General features: G+C 44.3%; 1 protein-coding gene across 1 annotated transcript in view; it reads right to left on the bottom strand.

Annotated features, from left to right (window-relative positions):
• Positions 1 to 4,826, bottom strand: part of Ube2o (ubiquitin conjugating enzyme E2 O) — a 28,670-nt gene extending 23,844 nt beyond the window's left edge. Inside the window, exon 1 of the mRNA XM_048796684.1 lies at positions 4,749 to 4,826. Coding sequence (XP_048652641.1) covers positions 4,749 to 4,826 — 78 coding nt within the window. The remainder of the gene's footprint in view (positions 1 to 4,748) is intronic.
• Between the last annotated feature and the right edge of the window lie 15,627 nt (positions 4,827 to 20,453).

Below are 20,453 nucleotides of genomic sequence, written 5' to 3'. Positions count from 1 at the left end.
CACCTCTGCCTGGGTGGCAGCAGCTCCCTTCCGGCCTGCTGCAGACACTGAGAACTGGCCACTAATCAATAGCCACGTTCTGTGAAATGCATCATCCTAGCTTCCTCAGCAGACTCACAAGGAAAAGGGTTCACTCAGCACTGCTATTTTTAAAAATGCAAATATGGTAGGAAAAGGCAGTAAAAATAATACATGAGAGCCTTGATCCAAGGCTGTCTTTCCTCAGGGCCAGGTTCCCACTGAAGGGGGTTGGGCACAGGGGCTGATCTATGGCATTCTTGGTCACCTGTGTCGTTTTGCTTTATTTCTGTGATTTCAGATCAATTCCAGTAGCCAGGGAAGCCCGTACCAGACCTCTCCCCAGACACGTACCTGAGCAAACCCCAAGTAGGCAGGGGAAACCACACCAGAGAACAGGCAGGTTTCACGACCCACTGGAACCACCATGTCAAAACAGGCTGGTTCTCCTCCTCCCAGCATCCTGGCAGGACAGGGCAGCGAGTCACCGCCAGTGTTTCTATTCCACAGTAAGGGTACAGAAAGGAAAGGAGGAGGGGACAAGGCCCCTGGAGGGACAGCAACCTAGGGTCTTGCATCACTCGGTGATGGTCCCAACAGCCTGAAAAATAGGCCTGCCCTCATTGCTGACAGGCCCAGCCATGGGAGCTCAAGGACAAGCTGACCTTGCTGAGTCAGCAGACAGTTTTGCTACTCATCCTCCTGGACTCCCACCACTGACCTTGATGTAGTGTCTTCCCTTCCTTTAGCTCCACATCACCATAATAAGGTTAGAAAGGGGTAAAATACTTGCCTTCTAAGCCAAGATTCCAGCAAAATTAAATTTAAATATGAAGCAGCTCACAGTGACTGGCCCAGCTGGGAAAGTGAAAAGACTCACCATCACCAATTTTGAAACAGAGGTGGGAGGAAATACCCATTGGTACAGCACATTTGTCTCCAACAGGCCCTTTTTCTGATAAAAAGGCGCAGGGCCACCAGTTCCCTAGAGCTAAGCCCAATGGTAGAACACTGAGAAATGAAGCGACAGCCTGCGCTAGCTTGTGGCCAACACCACACAGGCTCCACCCTCCAGAAAAGGTTCTGAGAGACTATCTTCTACTGTCCCAAGGCTGGAGTAGTTAGCACCTCTGAGATGCACTAACAAGTTACAGCTGGTGGGTGGGATGGCAACCGCTAGCTGAGAAGGGCCATACTTTCTTCTATGGAGTAAACGGCAGCTCTCCTCTCTCCTGCCTGGGCTGCCTCTCCTTCCCTCAGTCCCTTGGGTGGGGTCTGAAGATGACCAGGAGGCAGTACTAGACTACACTGAAGTATTCCTTCCTCCTCCAATGAACCAACACCTAAATGCTCCCAAGGACCACAAATTCCAAGTGTAGAAAGATGGGAATACATGGAGATGTCTCTGCTATGTCCTTTAAGGGAAAACCATGCCACGGGAAGGTGTAGGCAGGCCCATGGCCAGGGCTTCTGAGTTCTACCCTGTGTGCTAAACACAGAAACATGGTCCACAGTGGGTAAGCCATAAAGTTTCCCTCTTGTCCCCTTCCACATGCCCATGTGTCCCTCATGCCTTCCTAACTATTTTAGAGTTACTTATCAGTGGTGAGAGTTGTCCTGAAAGGCAGATAATGTGCCCCAAAGTCCAGCTGACATGGGGACAGAGAGTCTGTGAGCAGGAGGCGTCTACCATTTAAGCTGGCAGGTCCTGGGCCTGAGCTCATCTCGCTTCCCCCAGGGGCTTGGCAGACACATAGCTGCCCTGTAGGAAGTCCAGGCTCCCAATAGTTGTCTTCTTCTTATTTATGATATGATGCTCACCTGCTCTGTAGTTAATCATCTATTCAGTTATTCAGTCACTCAATAAATTAGATATCTACTAGGTTGCTATGCCAGGGGCTAATGAAACATCAGGAAACCACAGTCAAGAGCAGGGTGGGAGGTCTCATGCCAGCCCAGGAGAAGCCTGCACTGCCTGAGACAACAGTCATGGCATTTCCATGGACCACAGCCAGATGCATCTGTGTCTGCTCAGAAGCTGGGTGTGGTACGTCATGCCTATAATCTAGTTACTCAGAAAGCTGAAGCAGGAAGTTCAAGGTTACCCTTGGCAACTTGGCACAACCCAAAGAGCTTGGGGTGCAGGCCAGTGGTTGAGCTCCCCTGGGTTCAATCCCCAGTCCACAAAGCCAAAAGAAAAACGAAGTCGTCCCAGAAAAACCTTCTCTGACTGCCCCTTATAGAACCGCTCCTCGTTCATTCTCTTCCCACCCGTCATCTGCTTCTCCATAGTGCTTGCTGTTCCCTTTCCTGTAGTCCCTCTGTCTCTCTGGTCTGTCCCATGGGGTTTAGAACGTGAGCCCCACAAGGGTAGGCACTGCTTGCCACACATCTTCAGGAAGTTCCTGGATCACAGGATAGACTCAAGGAGTCACTAGAGACATGCTGGAGGAAAAGCCCAGGCGTGGAGACAAGTGTCAAGGAAGAGTGGTCAGCAATGCCCCATGCAACTGAGAGATCCAGTGCCCTAAGAATGACAGCACCCCTGATGACCTTGGCTCAGTGGTCCCAGAAGCCTCAGTGGCTGTGGTGTGGAGGATACTGGGGATTGAACCCAGGGGTGCTTTACTACTAATCTACATCCTCAGCCCTTATCAGTAAATTCTTTAAAAAGAACCAGCTTAATTTGGTGGAATTTTTTTTTTTTTTTAATGAAGAAGTTTTGGGCTGGGGATGTGGCTCAAGCGGTAGCACGCTCGCCTGGCAAGCGTGGGGCGTTGGGTTCGATCCTCAGCATCACATAAAAATAAACTAAAGATGTTGTGTACACTGAAAACTAAAAAATAAATATTAAAAAATTCTCTCTCTCTCTTAGGGGAAAAAAAAAAAGAAGAAGAAGTTTTTTCCCCAAACAGTGAGGAGTTCTAATGATTTTTCACAGCTATACCCGAAAAGCTACATGATAAAGACTTCACAAGGATCAAACTACATAACACTGGGTACACATGCTTTATAGAACTTGCTACATTGTACATCTCTTCAAGTAAATTAATATTTCTACAATTCTAGGCAAAGTGACTTAAAACATTTGGGGTATTTTTTACGCCTTTGTAAAGACACTACCAAGAAAACACTTAAACATGAAACTGTAACTAATGAATATATGTTAACAATATTATACATATTATTCACCCTCCTTCTTGAAACCATGTTTTTCTCTAGATTCAAACATTAAGAACATTTTTCAGAATTTGAAATGGCAATTTTTCTGGCTTCATTAACGGTAGTCTCATGATCTCCATCGCAGGCTTCTTCCCCACCGTCTCTCACCATCTCTCCTCTGACGTGGTAAACCTGATATCAGGGTTGCAAAAGCAAAGTTTTTCTTGGGTTCACTTTCTCTGCACGGGGCAATGTCAGGACTAGAGAAGAAGTAAGCATTAGAATGCAGTACAATTTGCCTTGGGTATCCCATGGGTGGGTAATGATTGTGTTTAAACTGAAGCAATTCGATTCTGGTCAGCCCACGGCAAATTTGACTTTCATTTTGAATACAACAAAGATATCAAAAGATGTCGAAGAATGCCAAATTAAGCTTAAAAATTTTTTTTTCACGATCTGTGAGGACTGGGATTGAGGCTACAATGGGTGTTAGCCAATGTGAAGTAAAGTATATTACTTTGAAATCCACCCATCCCTATTTTTAAAGAAAAATTTGAGATAGGGTCTCACTAAGTTTGAGGCTGGCCTCCAATTTATGATCTTCTGCCTCAGCTTCTTGAGTCACTGGGATTAGAACTACCACGCCTGTGTGAACCTACTTAATTCTATAAAAGTAATGTAGATACAAATTAAAAAAAAATCATTTCAAAAAATAGCAGTCCCTCATCTTCTGCCTTCAACCAGGCTGCCCTGAGGCAGTGACCTCCAATACCACAGCTGTCTGAATGCAGGCTGAGGATCTCTTGGACAATATCCTGGGGCAAAAGTACCTGTGATTTTGGAAAATCTGCATATACATAATGAAGTATCCTGGGGACAAGAAATTCCCAAGTTTCACCTAGGACTTACATACGTAGCCTGAGGCGATTTCATACAGTGTCTTGAGCGCATCTGCATTTCCCTATGACTGGTCAGGTGTGGAGTTTTCCACTCATGATGTCACGGCAGTACTCTAACTTTCCAATTCTGGAGCATTTCAAATTTATTATTAGAGACGCTCAACTTGCATTTACCTCCACATTTACAAACAACATGTTTGCCCTGTCACTCCTAGCTAATTACAGATGTTACCTCTGACACTTGTTTCGCCTTGACTCCATCCCTCCAATGATTCTGCTGCACTGACTGAGACAACAGCAACGTGGATGCAGGAGGGCCACGGCAGACCAAAGAAGCTCTGCCAACACTGCCATCCTCATACCACTTGCACATACACTGGTAATTTTGCCAAATACCCATCCAAACTTTTCTAAACGTCCCTCAGTTGATTGTGGTTTTCTGGCTTTGTCTCTTCCTTTGGAGACCCTCTCCTGTAGAACTGCACTCTGCTTCTCTAACCCGGACTTTACTTTGTTGCTCACCTGGTCAGACCCCAGTTTCTTGGTTCCCAGAGAAACTCCTGGACATTGATGAAGAACCTGCCCTCCAACTCCCCAAGACAGGTTCACAGGGGCCCCTTTCTTCAGTCCCCCAAGGCCTGAAAAGGACTTGTTTCTGCTCTTACTTGCCTGGTGTTGAGGCTGGATGCAGAACTTCCTCAGAGTGTTGAGGGGTTTTCTCTGCTGTCCTCCAGTCTTGAGAACCATGTCGGCTGGCATGTTTAGTCTGTATTCTTTGTGATCCACGTGGATTTATTTCTACATTTAGGGCTTTCTATCTACCACACTCTTTCTTTATATGAATGATCTGGGCTTTTAATTCCACATTTTTTCCCTTCTGAGGGTTTGAAAGCTTTGAATTCCACTGCTATTCTTTTAGGGGGTCCCCTTAAACTCTGAACATGTCTACTTGACTCAGAGTCTCAAGCAACTAGATATCCCTCCCACTCTTTTTAAAAATATACTTTAGTTGTAGATGGATGCATTATTTTATTTATTTTTTATGTGGTGTGCTGTGGATTGAACCCAGTGCCTCACATGTGCCAGGCAGACACTCTGCCACTGAGCCACAACCCAAGCCCTCCCTCCCAATCTTGAGAGGGGTCAAAGATCTCAGAATGCCTGAATTCAAATCAACTACCCTCTCATTTCTACTAGTTGTCAGGGCTCTAATCTTTTTTTTTTTTTTTTTTAAAGAGAGAGAGAGAGAGAGAATTTTTTTAATATTTATTTTTTAGTTTTCGGTGGACACAACATCTTTATTTTATTTTTATGTGGTGCTGAGGATCGAACCCAGAACCCAGCGCCCCGCACATGCCAGGCAAGTGTGCTACCGCTTGAGCCACATCCCCACCCGCAGTCACTGATCTGTGAGTGGTGCTGTTCAGACCACCCACTCTCCAGGTTTCTCCCTCCTCCAGCGCTGAGATCCCTTCTCCTGACTACAGTGAGGGTCTGCTGGTGCACAGGCAGCTTTTTCTCTGTGTGAAAATGTTTTTATTTGTCCTCACTGCCAAATAATAATTTAAGCTAGTTACTTACTGAAGCCAACAACTCATTTTCCTAAGACTATTCCATCATGGTCTGGCCTTTGCTGTTAATAATTAGATGTCTGCTGAGTTATTAAACCTTGGGGCAATCTGCCTTTCGCTCTCAAAATGCTTTTAAGACACACACACCCCCTTTGGGAGATCCCGTTAGACACCCACTGGGGCTTGTCATTCTGGTTTCTCTTCCTGACTACCATCTCTCCATCTCTCTGTGTAGGAGCCGAGTTAGCATCTTCATATCTACTTACCAATTCAACAATTCTCTCTAGAGAATTTATGCTACTTGCTGTTTAACTGGGCTTTTAACTTAATGATTACAGTTTTCATTCTAGAAGTTTTGTTTGGTTCTCTTAAAAAAAAAATCTTTTTTTTTTTTTTTAAATATATTGTGTCTTATTCTTTCCTTTGATTCCATTTCTTCTTTTGGCCACTGAGTCACTTTAAACATCAAGCTGTCGTCTCTTCTATTACTGAGGCCCTTAGGCTGGACACCTTCCTGTTTCTTGTGGTGGCTGACTCAGGCCTATACTTTCTATAAGTTTGGTAACATCCAAGGACGAGTCACCATCTGCAGGACTGCAGCACTCCAAATGGCCTGCACGTGGAAGGGTCACTCTACAGAGGTTTTGCCTTATTTCTGCAAAAAGCTGCAAGGAGCTGCAAGGGCATGGCTAGCTGCCCTATTGGGGATTCCCGTAACATGCAGCACCACAACTGTGGACTTCAAACTTGGATGTTCCCTTGCTCACAGAAGACTTGTGCAGCCCCATTCAGAGTGCGGCACAATGGCACACCCCCTTTGCTTTTTCTCTGGTCTCCTTGCTTTTTCATGGGGGAGATGTTCTTGAATTGTTTTCACCTGGGGATGGCCGTTTGAGGGGACTTCCAGTTCAGTTCCAGGCTTTACATGTTCACTAAAAGCCAAGCCTCTATTGTAGGACCTATGTGTCCATCAGTAAAGACCCCCAGCCACCCACTCTACTCTGGCTTTAAGCTCCTGGTTTGATTTTTGGTGTTGACCTCTTTCTTTCTGATAAGCTACATACTTCAGGTCTTCCCATCCGTCATCTTCTACCATGGTATGACTACGTGACAACAGGAGGAGTGGGTCTACTGTAGCTCCTTCCACCACACCACTGTCCCCTGATCTGCCTCCAGAGGTCTGCTCCCAACCTTAAGCATGGGACCGTTTCCTCTGTCTGGAAGCTTCGCCCAGTGTCCTCTAATCACACCCCCACCACAGATGGGCTACCTTCCAGTCACCACTTCACAATCTGTGATTGTCACTTCTGGAAGCATTTCTACTTCTTTGATATGTTCCTATCCTTTGTTTACCCTTTCTCTCTCTACAGACCCTCTAGATTTTGGACTTTTAATTCTATTTCCTTGGAATCTTTGTCATCTTGCTTTTCAAAAATGTTTTTAATTTCTAGAACGCTCTCATTCTGGCTTTTTTTTTTTTTGGTACTGGCTGTTGAACCAGTCCTTTTTTATTTAGAGACAGGGTCTCATTAAATTGCTTAGAGCCCTGCTAAGTTGCTGAGGCTGCCTTTGAACTTGAGATCCTCCCGCCTCAGCCTCCCAAGCACTGGGATCACAGGTGTGGGCCACTGCGCCTGCTCATTCTGACATTTACACTGTCCTGTTTACTTCTTGGATGAAACAGTGGCTCTTATTTCTCTGACAGTACTCTCCACATGCTTTCTAGGTTTCTCCTCCTTGAAAAATCAACTGTTTCCTCTGAGATACGTTCTTCTTTTTGTTTTGACATCTTCCTTTCTTGGTTGGTGAGTATACCCAGTGATCTTGGCTGCCCACTCTTATTTAAAAGTAAGGAAGCACCTGGGCACAGTGGTGCAGGTCTGTAATCCCAGAGACTCCAGGCTGCGGCTGAAGGATGGTGAATTTGAGGCCAGCCTGGGCAAGTTAGCAAGAATCACCCCACACTACCCTCAGAGAAGGGCAGATAACAGGAGGTCATTGTGGTGTTCCCACAGATCCACATGAAGTAAGAAGGCACAGCTCCCTCTGTTTTAGGTCAAGGCCACGCTCACCTTAGGCACACAGGTGCCACTCATGCCGGGCCTTTCTCACTGCTCCTCCTGGGAGTCTCTCTCCAGGCACCAGCATATCATTTTCTGCTCAGTTTCCTGTCACCTCCATCTTCCAAAACTGTGAAATCTTTCGCCTGGTACTGTTCGCTCACCTGTTCTTTGTCCTTTTGGATTTATATATTTTAAAAATCCTTTTGCCGTTATTTTAGCAGGGTTTCTAGAGGAAATGGATATAAATGAATGTGTTCAATCCCCTGTTTACCTCAAGAATGTCAAGCAGAGATTTTTTGTGTTTTTGAGATGGGGCTGAGATGGGGTCTTGCTAGTCTTCCCAGGCTGGTTTCTAACTCCTGGGTTCAAGGATCCTCCTGCCTCAGTCTCCCCAGTGGCTGGGTCTATAGAGCATGCCACTCTGCCTAGCTACCAGAGACTTTTAACTTTAATTCTGCAAAGTACTTACTTAAAACCAGATGAAAGAGAGGTGATAATTAGCCAACAAACCCCAGAAAATTACAAATCCAAAAATCAGAAATCCTTCACTTCGACATCTACTCGGTGGAGAGACTGGTTCATGTTTGGTGGGCTCTTTCAGTGTGCTATTCTGAGATTTGAAATGATGCACAAGGAAAAGAGCATAGATCCTTTAGATAACTGCCCCGCACACACACACCTGAAAGGGCCTCTTATCTTCTCCTAGAAACGGCTTTTTGTCACAATGTCAAAGAAATTTTAAATTCCACATACTGCTATGATTTGACCATGACAGAACGATCCAGACAAAGCTGGGCTCTGGGTGGAAGAGACTGCCTGTCGGTGTTGTACAGCAAACATGGGTAATAAAATGCTTTACACACTCACAAAATTAAACCAGATTCTCAAACACGAAACTAAAAGCAACCGCTGAGAAAGTCACCAAACACAAACAGAGCACATGCCCCACAGCAGATGCCATGTTGCTCACACTGCTTGTGATGAAGCAGGACAGAGGATCAGCAGAGCAACAGCAGCCAATGCAGTATAGCCATGTTTTCAACTTACCAAAGGTTAGAGAGCCCATTCAGATTCCAAAGTACATTCCTGTCCACCAACAAAGATGTCATCCTACTGCATAAGAAGTGTCATAATCCACACTACAAAAGAGACTCAAAAGACACAGGTAGTATGGTCTCTGCCTTCAAAAAACTTAAGCTGTGCTTGTCATACTTCGGATTGTGTGATGGTAAACATCTGAAAGCTTTGCCCACTGTCTAAAACCTATTTAGCAACTCCTTTTTCATCCCAGAGAGGTCATGGAGCTTCAGATTTAAAACAATTAGACCTCTGTTGCTAGAAAGACTTAGGACTTTTAAGTTTTTAAGGACTTGAAATCCTCTACAGAATATTTAAATAGGAATAGGGGCTACATATCATTATAATGCAAGATGCCTGATACAAATACCAATGACACTAGCAGGGCACCTACTACCAGAGAAGGCCCACCTGTCAGACTTTATAGGGCAGAGAAGATTCAAATGCTAGGTCTAATAAGCAAGCCAATACATAACCCAATTTAAAAATGGACAATTTATTTGAGCAGACATATCTTAAGAAGATAGGCAAATAGCTAATAAGACATGAAAAGATGCTCAACATCATTAGTCATTAGGGAAATGCAAATAAATATCACAGTGCACTAACTTCATACCTCCTAGGATGGCTGTAAACTAGACTACTGACAATCATAAGTGCTGGTGAGGATGGAAAGACAGGAGCCCACCTGCATGACTGATAATGGCATGGTGGTGCAACTCTCTGGAAAGCAGTTTGGCAATTGCTCCAAGGGGTAAACAAAGGTTTACCAATTCTTCTCCTGAGTATAATACACAAGAGAACTGAAAATATATGCCCACACAAAAATGCTCAGTGCAGCACTATTCAGAGCAGGTCAAAAATGAAACCACCAAATGTCTATCAACTAATGAAAGGATAAACAAAATGTAGAATGTTCATACCAATGGAATATCACCTGGCCATAAAAAGGAATAAGTTCTGATATGTGCTACAACATGGATAAACCTTAAAAAATATCATAAGAGGGCTGGGGATGTGGCTCAAGCGGTAGCGCGCTTGCCTGGCATGCGTGCGGCCCGGGTTCGATCCTCAGCACCACATACAAACAAAGATGTTGTGTCCGCCAAAAACTAAAAAATAAATATTTAAAAAAAAAAAATCATAAGAAGCTAGACACAAAACGCTTTGTGTTGTTTTCATCTATTTATGTGCCATGCCCAGCACAGGCAAAGTCATAGACAGAACATGGTTACCAGGGGTTGGGAGGGGGAGGGAAGAGGGTTGTGATTGTTGATGGGTATGGGTGATGAAAATGTCCTAAAATGGATAGTGGTGATAGCTGTGCCAGTCCTTGAATATACTAAAAACCACTTGAAATGCATGCTTTACAAAGGGATTTTTAAAAAATATTTTTTCAGTTGTAGACGGACACAATATCTTTATTTATTTTTATATGGTACTGAGGATCGAACCCAGTGCAAGCACCCTGCCACAAAGCAGGCACTCTGCCATTGAGCCACAAACCCAGCCCCTTACAAAGGGATTTTACAAATCCCTTTTTAAAAAACGGATGTGAATTATCTCAAGAAACCTGTTTTGTTTGTTTTAGGATAAACCAAGTTGAGCTGCAGCTGCCTGGTTCCATGGTTTTTAACGTAGGATGCTTTCTGTTTTCTTTTTAAAGTAAAGCCCCATCAATCCTTTGTATTAGATTTTGCATTTCAAGTTAAATACCAAAACCCATCTCAACTCTAATGAAATCATTAGGAAACTACCATCAGCACAACTAACCCCTGTGCCTCTAAGATCTGATGGGAATCTTAGTCTTCTGTTTGTGGCTACTATCAACCATCATCTAAACCACAAAGCCACTGAAGTCTTCAGTTCCTTGACTATAAAATAAAGGGGTCCAATCAGGCTACCCTGGCATCCTGTCCAGTCCCTTCATGAACTCTGACATCTACACACAGCCACAGCTCCTTGGGCTTGGGCAAGGATGCCATCTGCAGCTACACTTGGCAGCTGAAAACACCCTCCTGATCTGACATGGGCTACACAGAGGAGAAGAGCATGAGGTCCAGGATCCAGGGGACATTCGACATGGAGGAAACACCCTATCTTGGGAATCACTGGGCTCACATGTCTCCCTGGAAATTGTAAAGGACAGTATAACCCTACGACTACAGCTGTGCTATGTGAGAAGCATCTCACTGGACTCTTAATGAGGTTAATTCCCCATCCCGGGAAAGGAAATAGAACCTGCTACATTGGACCACAGTTTGCATCTGCCTTTTTTTTTTTCTTTAAGTATTTTTTAAATTGTAGATGGACTTTAATTTTATTTGTTTATATGTGGTGCTGAGAATCAAACCCAGTGCCTCACACATGCTAGCTCTACCACTGAGCCACATTCCCAGCCCTATTTTGCATTTTATTTAGAGGCAGGGTCTCACTGAGTTGCTTTAGTGCCTCACCATTGCTGAGGCTCACTTTGACTTGCAATCCTCCTGCCTTAGTCTCCTGAACCTCTGGGATTATAGGCATGCACCACTGGCTATTTTTTTTTTTTTAAATATTCCCCCTCCCGGGATCTTTTGATTCAAAAAGCCCTATGAGACCCGTTCCCCCACCACCCCTCAGTGACACCCTGACTATGGAGAATCCCTGTCCCAGAAAAAGGGCTGTGTAGTGCCCAGCAAGGCATACTGGATTCCTACACTATTCTACAAAGAGCAGAGCTGGCCTCTTCCTCAAGTGACAGCATGCTGGATCCAACTGAGCATCCTGGCACGAAGGGTGACACTGCAGACAGAAGAAGGGAAGCAACATGCCTAGACAGCCCCGAGGGACAAGATGTACCAGGTCGGGCGGGAACTGCCACAACAAGACTAAAGAGGAAGTCTCAAAATGAACCCAGGTTTGACTGCACCCAAAGCTACGACCCTGCAAGTGCTGAACAGCTATACCCAGAGCTACTACTATATGGAAAAAATTAAAATACAAGACAGACGCAGGATGCCTGTAGTTCCCGCTACTTGGGAGGCTGAGGCAGGAAGATCACACGAGCCCATGAGTTTAGGGCCACCTGGCAACAAAGCAAGACCCCAACCCAAATTAGACAGAGAGAGACACACACACACACACACACCCCACACACACTGGAGTATGCATACAGGGAAATGATAGAAAGAAGACAAACATTTCACTACATATTCTTTTTTTTTTTTTTTTTTTTGTGGCGGGGGGTGTGTGTGTGCCAGGGGTTGAACTCAGGGGCACTCAACCACTGAGCCACATCCCCCAGCCCTATTCTGAATTTTATTTATACAGGATCTCACTGAGCTGCTTAGCACCTTGCTGTGGCTAAGGCTGGCTTTGAACTCATAATCCTCCTGCCTCAGCCTCCAGAGCTGCTGGGATTACAGGTGTGAACCACTGTGCCCAGCTTATATTCTTTTTTTTTTTTTACACAATGCCTTTATTTTTATGTGGTGCTGAGGATCAAACCCGGGTCCCGCCCGTGCTAGGTGAGCGCTCTACTGCTGAGCCACAGTCCCAGCCCCTCCCAGCTTATATTCTTTTAAACCTTTTTTGAATGTTGTGCAATTTTCTATATTAACTATGATAGAGCACTTGCCTAGGCACTGCAAAAAAGGAATAAGTGATAAGTGTATAAGGAAACATATGTTTAACTTGACTTAAATATTATACAATGTATACATGTATTGCAACATCACATGGTTACCTCTTTAATATGTATATTTTTGTTTGTTTGGTACCAAGGATTGAACTCAGAGGCACTCAACCACTGAGTCACATCCCCAGCCCTTTTTTTTTTTTTTTGAGAGAGNCTCTCTCTCTCTCTCTTAAAAAAAAGACTGTATACATTCAGAAAAAAACAGGAAATTTCCTGACACAGAAACACATCGCCTGTGAACATCCAACTCAGGAGCACTATGGGCAGGACCAAAGCTAGTCTCCTGAAAAAGAGCAGTCCACCGGCCTTTCTGATCTGTGCCAAGGACTTAGTCTGTATGTCTAATAAACACTAACCCCACTGCACCTGAAAAGAGCAATGGCACTGTGTGCTCAAACTGCTGCCCCAGGAAGTTTATGAGGGCCCTTGAAGTACAGATTATGTATGAGGGCCCTTGAAGTACAGACTATATTACAAGAAAGAGGCAGGAAGAAAACCATGGCTACTCCAAGAGCATGCAGGATGAGTGGACCAACTTAAGCCCACAGGCTGAGGTGTCCCTGCAAGGTGTCAACCATGCTCTGCAAGGGTTGTGACAGGACTCTTGGCAAGTTCCAGAGAGTAACCCATGAGCGGCAGAGCCCCAAGCTCCAGGCAGTGATGAGCACAATCTCAGCCTCCTGTTTCTGCAGGGCTGCAGAAGGCTTGGCATTGAGACCCAGTCTGAGCAAGGTCATGGTGGCAAAGGGCTTCTAGTTCCTGATGTTCTTTACCTTTAAAACACACTGGGGAATGATTCCTTTGGTTCAGGCCTATGAGAATCAGGGTAACATCAAGGTGAGGGAAGATGCCAAGCAATTACAAAGGGTTTTCCTGGGCTGAGGCAGGAGAATTGCAAGTTAAAGTTCAAGGAGGGGACACCTGCACTGTAATGAGTCTGACAGGTTTCAATGCAGGTGACACAGTCTGTTTTTGGAAAAGATGCCTTATAGAACACTAATCAACAGAGAAGACTACATCTGACTTTAAAGCTTCCACTCTTCAGTGGACGCACAGCTAGGTACTGCAAAGAGCCCTCCTGAACACCTGCAAACAGATTCTTTTGGAATCTGACCCATTTGTATAGTTTATTAGGAGATGACACGAGAAGGTTGGAATTAGCACAGTATGTGCTTTTCTAAACAGAAATATTTATATGTGTAAAAAAGAGTAACCATCCACTGAAATATGTAATAAAATGCAGGTAGCAGGGCACAGTGGTGCACACTTGTAATCCTAGCAACTGGGGAAGCTGAGGTAAGAGTATTGCAAGTTTGAGGCCAACCTGCATATCTTAGCAAAATTCTCAGCATTTTTAAAAATTTTTTTTTGGTACTGGGGATTGAACCCAGCGGCACTCAACCACTGAGCCACCTCCCCAGACCTTTTTTTAAATTTATTTTTTTGAGACAGAGCCACTAAATTGGTTAAGACCTCACTTAGTTATTTTTTTTTTAATATTTATTTTTTAGTTTTTCGGCGGACACAATATCTTTTGTTTGTATATGGTGCTGAGGATCAAACCGGGGCCGCACGCAGGCCAGGCAAGCGCACTACCGCTTGAGCCACATCCCCAGCCCCAAGACCTCACTTAGTTATTGAGGCTGGCTTTGAACTTAAGACCCTCCTGTCTCAGCTTTCCAAGCTGCTGGGATTATAGGCATGCACCACCAAGCCTGCCAATCCTGAGCAATTTAGCCAGACCCTCTCTCAAAACAAAAACTAAACAGGGCTGGGGATGTAGCTAGTAGTAAAAGCACCCAGGGTTAAATCCCCAGTACCCAAAACAAAACAAAACAAAAAAAACAGTTATCCTTGAGTGGTAGAGGGATATAGCTCAGTGGTAGAGCATCTGCCTAGCATGTATGGGGCTTTGGGTTCAATTCCTAGTACTACCCCACTCCATACACATAAAAATGCCACTTATTCTTGTTCTTGAATGGTAGAATTACAGGTACCTTTTTTTTTTTTTTGAGAGAGAGAGAGAGAGAGAGAATTTTTTAATATTTATTTTTTAGTTTTCAGCAGACACAATATCTTTATTTGTATGTGGTGCTGAGGATCGAACCCAGCGCTGCACACATGCCAGGCAAGCCCGCTACCGCTTGAGCCACATCCCCAACCCTCCCCAGCCCTTTTTGTATTTTTATTTAGAGACAGGGTCTCACTGAGTCGCTCAGGGCCTAGCTAAACTGTTAAGGATGGCTTTGAACTCACAATTCTCCCGCCTCAGCCTCCCAAACCACTGGGATTACAGGCATGGGCCATTGTGCTCCCTCTAATACGGATCATTTTTATGTTTTTATGTATCTGTTAAAAAACAAGGCTGGGGGTGTAGCACAGTGGTACTTCTCTGGCATGAGCAATGCTCTGGGTTCAGACCCTAGCACTGCAAAAATAAACAGTATTATGGGACAGAAAATTAGCAGTATTCCCTCTAGACGTTCAATCTTATTTTCAATTACATTCATTTCCCCATAACATGGAAAGGGAAGTGGAGCTAAACTATTCCCCAGGCAGCAGTCACAGTTGGTCAGAGACTCCACCCAGAACCTCTCAAAGGTGAGTACATTCCTTCCCCCACAACTAGAGGAGTCTGTTTTTTTTTTTTTTTTCTATTTGCAGATACCAAGCAATCACAGGTTTGCATGTTCATCCCAACCCCATGTACCACCTTCCCCTTCTGGCTCACTTAAGGCACGAGTCCAGCCCTATGTGTAGAGACACATTCCCTGGGTTGAAGGCACAACAGACTAGCCTGTACCCCAAAGAAACATCCCAGCACAGGTACAGTCAACTGAAGGCCCCACCAGCTGACCAAGTACCAGCCTTCCTGAGGCTGGGAATCTCATGTGTACTGCCACAAATCTTCATCTTCATGCAGAAAACAGGCATCACAAGACAGATGGAAAATGGGTGGCATTTTTTAGGATGGCAAGTAAAATTAATCAAAGGTCTTTTAAATGTACCTAGTAACTCCATCTAGGAATTCATTTAAGAAACCTAAAAATGCAAAAATGTAACAAAAGTATGAAATAAAAATGTAATGATATCAGAATCCCATTATTTAAAACTGAAAACAAATTAACTGGTCAAGGGGGATTGGTTAGCCAGGTATGGTGGTACACACCTGTAATCCCAGTGACTCAAGAGGCAGGAGAATTGCAAGTTTAAGTTCAGCTTCAGCAATTTAGCAAGGCCCTAACAACTCAGCAAGCCCCTGTCTCAAAATAAAAAACACAAAAGGGCTAGGGACGCAGTTCAGAGGTTGAGTGCTCCTGGGTTACATTCCCAGCATTAAAAAAAAAGGGGGGGGGGCTGGGGATGTGGCTCAAGTGGTAGCGCGCTCACCTGGCATGCGTGCGGCCCGGGTTCGATCCTCAGCACCACATACAAACAAAGATGTTGTGTCCGCCAAAAACTAAAAAAAAAATAAATATTAAAATTCTCTCTCTCTCTCTCTCTTAAAAAAAAGACTGTATACATTCAGAAAAAAACANTTTTTTTTTTTTTTTTTTTTAATAAAAAACCAGGTTGAGCATCCCTAATCCAAAAATTTGAAATGGTCTGAAATTCTACTTAAAAAGTTTTGGATTCTGGCCAGGTACAGTGGCACATGCCTGTAATCCCAACAACTCAGTGGATTAAAGCAGGAGGATCATAGTTCCAGGCCAGCCTCAGCAACTTAGCAAGACCATGGCTTAAAATAAAAAGTAAAAAGGACTGGGGATGTGGCTCAGTGGCAGTGTCCTTGGGTTCAATCCCCAGTATACTCTCTCCCTGCCAAAAAAAAAAAAAAAGTTTTGGATTCTGGAGAATTTCATATTGAATTTTTCAGATTAGGGATGCTAACTGAGTAAAGTCTAATTAATATTCCCAAATTCAAAAAACTCCAAAATCTGCAACATTTCTGGTCCCAGGCATTTTAGATAAGGATACCCAACCTGTATTAAGGGTATATAAGTAACTTAGCAACCAGGATGGAAGACAAATAAGCAAAAGATACCAGCAATTTTTTTTTTTCAGTGCTGGATCATTAGATACTGAAAAATGGCCCTTAAGCCCAGTCTTTTCTGGCCTGCTGACCCCAGGTTCTAAGAGTGGGGCCCACACCCCAGCCCTAACTACCACATCCCACCTCAAACTGGGACCCAGGATTGCTTGTAATTTCTAAAGTGCCTCTTAGAAAGTGTCTGACGTGACCCCTTCTCTCTGGCATCAGAACCTATTGGCCATACCCACCTTCCTGAACAAGTCTCAAGAAAAGCTGACTCCCAGGACAGGAAATGAAATGGAAAGGTTCATTAGGAGGGTAATTCCCAACACCCAAAGGCAACTATGCTGAATGCAAAGCAGCATCCTGGATGGGATCCTGGAGCAGAAACAGGGCAGAAACGGAAACAAATCCAAGTCAAAATGTGCAATTCCATTAAAGGTGTGGGAACAAAGTTAATTTCTTACTTTGGGCAAATAAACCACAGCCTGTAAGAGGTTATATAGGGGAAACTGGGTGAGGGTATATGAGGACATTCTATAGGATCTTTATAAAAAACTTATATATAAATACAATGATTAGGGCTTGAAACAGGACAGCAAGAAGAAAAAAGCAGGGGACAGACTGAACACCCAATTCCAAGGAAGGTATCTTTCATCATAGTGAAGTTGCCAGGCCATCTGATTCACAGTCCGTTCAACACAGAATCTTCCACTTGCTCTGGTCCTCTGTCCACGCTGATCTCCTTCTATTGGACACCCACTTGGCCACGTACACTACACCCTGAGTCTCTTTTGTGTTTCCCTGTGTCATTCTCCTAGGGTAAGTAACCATGGGTCGACCATGAATATCTACTACTTTCACAAAACCTTTTTCTAAAAGCTATATATATAGTGATTTGTTGAGTTGTTTAATGGATACAGAGTTTCAGATGAGATGATGAAAAAGTCCTGGAGATGGTATGATGGTTGCACAGCAATGTGAATGAACCACTTAATGTTCCTGAACTTTTAATTTAAAAATTGTTCAAGTGGGGTAGCACTTGCTTAGCATGTGTGAGGCCCTGGGTTCGATCCTCAGCACCACATAAAAATAAATAAAATAAAAATATTGTGTCCAACTAAAAAAAAAAAAAACAAAAAAACACAAGACCCTTGTTCCATCCCCAACATTACACGCGCGCGCGCACACACACACACACACACACACACACATCTTAAGGTAGTAAATTTTGTTCAAATTATTTTAGCAGAATTAAAAAGACAGCCCCCCACCGCCCACACACAAAACAAATCTCAGTGGTTCCTCATCTCTCTCCTGATTATCTGAAGGCCCAGCATGACGATACACTGATTCTTCCCTGTCTCCTTCCTCCCCACACACTCCTGGACTGTGCTGCATGCTAGGTCGTGGAATGTTTGCTAGTCCCAAACACTCTTCACGCCTTGGAGCCCCATCTGAAAAACTTTCCCACCCACCCTATCTTTCTCTCTACCACACTGCTCTAATTCAAAGCTTGATCACAACTGTCTCAATTTTACAGGGGTGTTAGATCCAATGTTCTAAATGAGCATCATTAAATTATGTTCAAAAAAACCCCCACAATCTATCAGTAAACCCCAACACAGTCAGCTTTTCCCCTTGTTCTGGAAAAGACAGCCACTTCTCCACTAGGTACTGGATAAAGGGGTTGGTTCACACTTAGGGCCACCATGTTTGAAATATCAGCACTTTTATCACTCCATGCCATGCAAATATGTGATGTCATGCAAATTAAATGCACATAAGAAAGCTCACCTAAAACTGCCAAGAATTTCTGACTGATCTCCAGTTCCCCCACCCAATCCACCCATGAACTGCTGTCAGATCATCACTGCAAAGTTTGGAGATACATGTTGTTTTGTAAAAATACAATCCCTAACTCCTGCATCTGTCATCAAAGACCTACATGCCACATAGCAAACACAATGCAAAATATGATATGATGCAGGGCAGCTGACCAGGTGGCTGTGGGTGCAGTCAAGATTTGACCTGAGCATTTCCACTCACTTCCTGACCCTGGGCAGAACTCAGACCTCTCTTCATCTGTGACATAACACACCTGTTTCACAGGGTTCTGCCAATGAAGCTTAAAAAAGCACACATAGGGCTCGGAACACAGTGGTGCACAGAAGTTTCCATGATGACCATTCTCTGCAGTCAAACCTGATCTCACCTGCACTCTCTTGCTTCCATCCCACCTCCAGCTCAGTCGTGCTCAAGAACTGGTTCCAGGGTCCCAAGACCTTTTAGGAGATCCAAAATCAGAGCTCTTACCAGTCAACACTAAGAGGGCAGCTGCCCTTTGCACTCTATCCTCTCACAGTTCCCATGTGCTAGTCTTCAGAGGCCTCATGATGTGTGGTGATGCCATTGCTCAGAGGCTAACAGACTGTGCCTGGTGTTCTTGGGCTCTGAATTGTCCTAACTCCTTATATGGTGAAACATTAATAGATACAACCCATATAAACAGGAGCTCACTGGGGTCCTCAGGATGTAAGTTGAAGAAGCTCTGAGGCCTAAGTGAGGAAGTGCTCAAGTGTACCACTTCTCCACCTGTCCCTCCAACTTCCTGACTCAGCTGCCTAGATGCAAACTAATCTCCTGGTCTAGGTGTATGTCCCTCTACCACCGCTTTCCAGGCTCTTCTCTTCCACCCCCACGAAAACTGCTCCTAAGCGCCCCCTGCCATGTTAACACCCTTCACCTAGGCTCAGCCCTTGCCACTTTCGAGTGGCCATGCATTTACCCATTCAGCAGGTCTCCCTGAGTACCTATGTGGGGCCAGTGCTCTCCAGCACTGGGTGTACAGTAGAGCACTTCCCTTACCTTCTGGCTGGGAGGACAGCGAGAAGGACATGGAGCAGTACCATCTCAGATGCTGCCAGGTGCTATCAAGAAAGTAGGGCTGAATAGGGGATCAGAGGGTGGCTTTTCTCCTACCAGACTAGGGCTGAGGAGCAGCGCAATGCAATACAGCTGCCACTCTTGTCAAATGCACAATAACTTCTTAGTACTTTTCATACAGATTAAATGTTAATATCATGAAATCATTGGGCCAATTAAAATAGTATTAAGACTACTTATGGGGCTGGGACGTAGCTCAGTGGTAGAGCATTTGCCTAGCATGTGTGAGGCACTGGGTTTGATCTTTAGAACAAAAATAAACAAAACAGGGCTGGGGATGTGGCTCAGTGGTAGAGTGCTCACCTAGCATGCATGAGGCTGTGGGTTCGATCCTTGGCACCACATTTAAAATATAAATAAAATAAAGATATTTTAAAAAATAAACAAAACAAAGACATTCTGTCCATCTACAGCTACCTTAAAATATAAAACAAAACAAAACAAACTACTTTTGCCTGTTCCTATTTACTTTTTCCGACAAAGCTCACATTACATCTCTACTGGTCAAGACACTTCTAGAGCACAGGTGAGCAGACTACAACCTGGAGGCTGAATCCAGCTTATGCCTTTTATTTTTTTAAATAAAGTTTTATTGCAACATAGCCTGCACAATGTTTGCTTCGTATTTCTGGGTGCTTGTGTGTCGCGATGGTAAAGTTGAGGGGCTGTGAAGGAGATGGTAGAGCCTGCAATGTCTAAATCATTCACCATTTGGCCCTTCCTAGGAAGTCTGTGGGTCCCTGAGCTGGAGGGCCAGGGAATCTCCACTGTCCAAAGCATCTGGTTCAGTGTAGGGGAAGCTGTGTAGCTAGTGAAAAGAACTTGTACCCTGCAGCACAAACAATCCTGGGTTCAAATCTGGCCTGTCTCTTTCTAGCTCTGTGGCATTGGGCAAATCATAGGCACTATCTGGATTTCAGTCTCTCCCTCTCTAAAATGGGGCACATGGGAAGCATGGGTTAAAACTGTGTGGCCTCCAGCAGAAGTCCACTAAGACTGGCTGGA

This window comes from Marmota marmota, unplaced genomic scaffold (genome assembly GCF_001458135.2).
Source record: "Marmota marmota marmota unplaced genomic scaffold, marMar, whole genome shotgun sequence".
Lineage (NCBI taxonomy): Eukaryota > Metazoa > Chordata > Mammalia > Rodentia > Sciuridae > Marmota > Marmota marmota.
The sequence above is the reverse complement of the archived record's forward strand: the minus strand, read 5'-3'. Positions and strand labels throughout refer to the sequence as shown.